At 49.9% G+C, this 2,748-nt stretch overlaps 1 protein-coding gene across 3 annotated transcripts in view; it reads right to left on the reverse strand.

Moving 5' to 3' along the window:
- The window catches only part of LOC103153958 (excitatory amino acid transporter 1-like), a 10,687-nt gene that overhangs the window by 2,102 nt on the left and 5,837 nt on the right, over window positions 1-2,748 (reverse strand). For all 3 annotated transcript variants that reach the window (XM_016662305.1, XM_016662304.1, XM_007575058.2), the window contains 4 exons: window positions 1,662-1,942; window positions 1,355-1,588; window positions 557-751; window positions 342-476 (listed from right to left, as the gene is read on the reverse strand). In XM_016662305.1, the coding sequence (XP_016517791.1) occupies window positions 342-476; window positions 557-751; window positions 1,355-1,588; window positions 1,662-1,942 (845 nt within the window). The remainder of the gene's footprint in view (window positions 1-341; window positions 477-556; window positions 752-1,354; window positions 1,589-1,661; window positions 1,943-2,748) is intronic.

The following is a 2,748-nucleotide window of genomic DNA, read 5'->3' on the forward strand; positions in this document are numbered from 1 at the left end:
CCGAGCCGTTTCTCCCGTCGCCCCAGTTAGCCGAGCCGTTTCTCCCGTCGCCCCAGTTAGCCGAGCCGTTTCTCCAGTCGCCCAAGTTAGCCGAGCCGTTTCTGGTCCTGGTTTTCTAATTGGAATGATTAATTTGAGAACCTAATTATGTTTCTATGTTAAAACTCTAAAATATTCAATAAAGGGAAGATGTGGCACGAGGCTCCGGGGAGAAGGAGAAGTGTGTCAGTAGGTGCTGGAGGATGTGGAGCTGCCGTTGACCTTTAGAATGACCTTTGCAATGACCCCAGTGGAGCCCACCTGCTGCCCCAGTTGGTCGTGTTTACTGGGATTATACTCACAGGAACCAATCAACTGCAATGATGAGAGTGATGTCATCAGTAGGAAGTCCAACGGAGGTCAGTACGATCACCATGGTAACCAGGCCGGCCTGCGGGATGCCGGCGGCGCCGATGCTGGCTGCCGTCGCTGTGATGCTTCCCAGTCAGGAGACAGAAACCAGTAAGTCTTACTGGTTGTTCTCTACAGAACCGTCGTCATGGTTACCCTTGTTTACCTGATGGTGATGATCTGGCCGAAGTTCATCTCCATGTTGTTGACCTGGGCGATGAAGATGGCCGCCAGCGCCTCGTACAGAGCCGTGCCGTCCATGTTGATGGTGGCGCCGACCGGCAGCACGAAGCGCGTGATCCGCTTGTCGATGCGGTTGTTCTCCTCCAGACACTTGAAGGTGACGGGCAGCGTGGCAGAGCTGGACGGCGACACGGACAGGACAGACGCTTCAGAGGAACTACGGTACCGACCGGACCCAGAACGCTGGTTCTGAGTCCGCCTGACGACCCGGACCGGGCTTCAAGAGTCACACAGACTCAGATCTCAGCTGGAAGTCAGTCTGAAAGTCTAGATGGTCTAGATTTCCAACTCTAGATCTGCAGTTTGTAAAGTTACAGACTCAATAATAATTCAGATCATTCAGGATGAAAACATGAAGGTTCATTTTTCAAAGTGACTTTTTTTATCCCTTGATTCTCTGAACCAGCAGATGGAGAAGAAATTTAAAAAATATCAGAATTCATCCTGACATTTGGATGGAAACAAAGCTACCGGATGAGGCTAATGGATGAGGCTAACGGATTAGGCTAACGCTTTAGCTGAGGCTGAAGATAGAAGCTTCATTTGGCCGACGGTGGTAGCAGGTTGTCCCTCTGTCGGTGGGTTCCCGGTTCGACTCCTGATCTGTCATTGTGTCTTTGGGCAGAACATTTCACTAGCGCCACCTGCTGGTGGTCAGAGGGCCCAGCAGGTGGCCTGGTGCTTGATGAGTGACTGGCAGAGAGAAGAAAACCTTCCTCACCTGGAAGATGTTCCCAAAGCCGTGACCAGAGCCTGTAGGAGCCCAGCGATGAAGATGAAGGGATTCTGTCGAGTGATGACGAAATACAGCGTGGGCAGAATGAGAACGCCGTGGATCAGCAGCCCGATGATGACGGTGATGGTGTACATGCCCAGCTGGCCGCCCATCTGTGTCAGGTCATCCATCTCCACGATCTTCCCTGCGATCAGAAACAGGATGCCGATGGGAGCGTACCTGCAAGGAGACGAAGACCAGAGTGACTGCAGGTCGACCGCTTCAGGTCCGGACCAGGAGAACAAAGATTTACCACATGATGATGGCCACCAGGCTCATGATGGCTTCATTCAGGCTGTCGAAGAAGTCTCTGAGGACCTGGCCCTGCTCCTTCATGTTGCCGATTATCAGACCGAAGCACATGGAGAAGACCACCAGGCCGAGAGCGTTGACCCCGTTCACCTGGCCAGGTATGGGGATCACCTCCTCCCTGGTGACCTCCATGACCTCCTGGGTGCCGTTGGTGGAGTTGAAGAGCGACTCGTTCACCGTGACTGTCACATGGACCTTCCTCTTTCCATATTTGGTCTTGAACTGTTGAGAGAGGAGAGTTTGAGTTCAATCAGTCAGGTCGGGTTCTCCTCCTTCACTGGGTCTCAGTCCAGCTGAGCTTCTTCAGGAAGTGAAGAACAGGAACAGGAAGTTCTCATCATGGCCAACCAGCCAACCAATCACGTCTCTCTGGATCAGAACCTCAGAGGATCGGCTGGTTGGATCTACAGAACACACCTGAAGGATTTAGCAGACGCTAACGGTATTTAGCTGAAGCTAATGCTAAAGCTCTTACTTCAGCCATGTTGATACCCACCATGTGTCAATGACTGAACATGTGTTCTTTATCGCCCTCCACAGGTCAGATCCGACATTACACCAGGCTGTAAAGGTCAGGAAGGGTTTTTTCTAAACTTTCAGTTGTTGAGTTTTGCTAGCTCTACTAATTTAGCCTAATTGATCGTAGACATCAGGACACCAGCAGTTCAAACTGTAAACCGTCAGCAGTGATGCATTCTGGGTACAGAATAAACGTCATTTGCTGCATCACAAACAGTGAAGTTATACTTTATATGGAAAAATTAATTTAGTGGCTCTAAATGTTTTTAAAGTTAGCTAACGCGCTACACGCGCTTTTAGCGGATCAGCAGACGTTTTCCTGCCACTGACATTATGGATGATTTTCATTTTACCTTTAGCTGCTTTTTCACTCAGTTTCAGTTCAAATGAACAAATCGTTCAGCAAACAGCGTCTAACAGTCACGTTAGTTACTGCATATCATCAGGCACGTGCAGAGGGGGGAAAAAAAAAACTCAGTCAAAAAAACCAATGAAAAAAAAACTCAGTC

Source organism: Poecilia formosa, unplaced genomic scaffold, assembly GCF_000485575.1.
Source record: "Poecilia formosa unplaced genomic scaffold, Poecilia_formosa-5.1.2 Scaffold368, whole genome shotgun sequence".
Classification (NCBI taxonomy): domain Eukaryota; kingdom Metazoa; phylum Chordata; class Actinopteri; order Cyprinodontiformes; family Poeciliidae; genus Poecilia; species Poecilia formosa.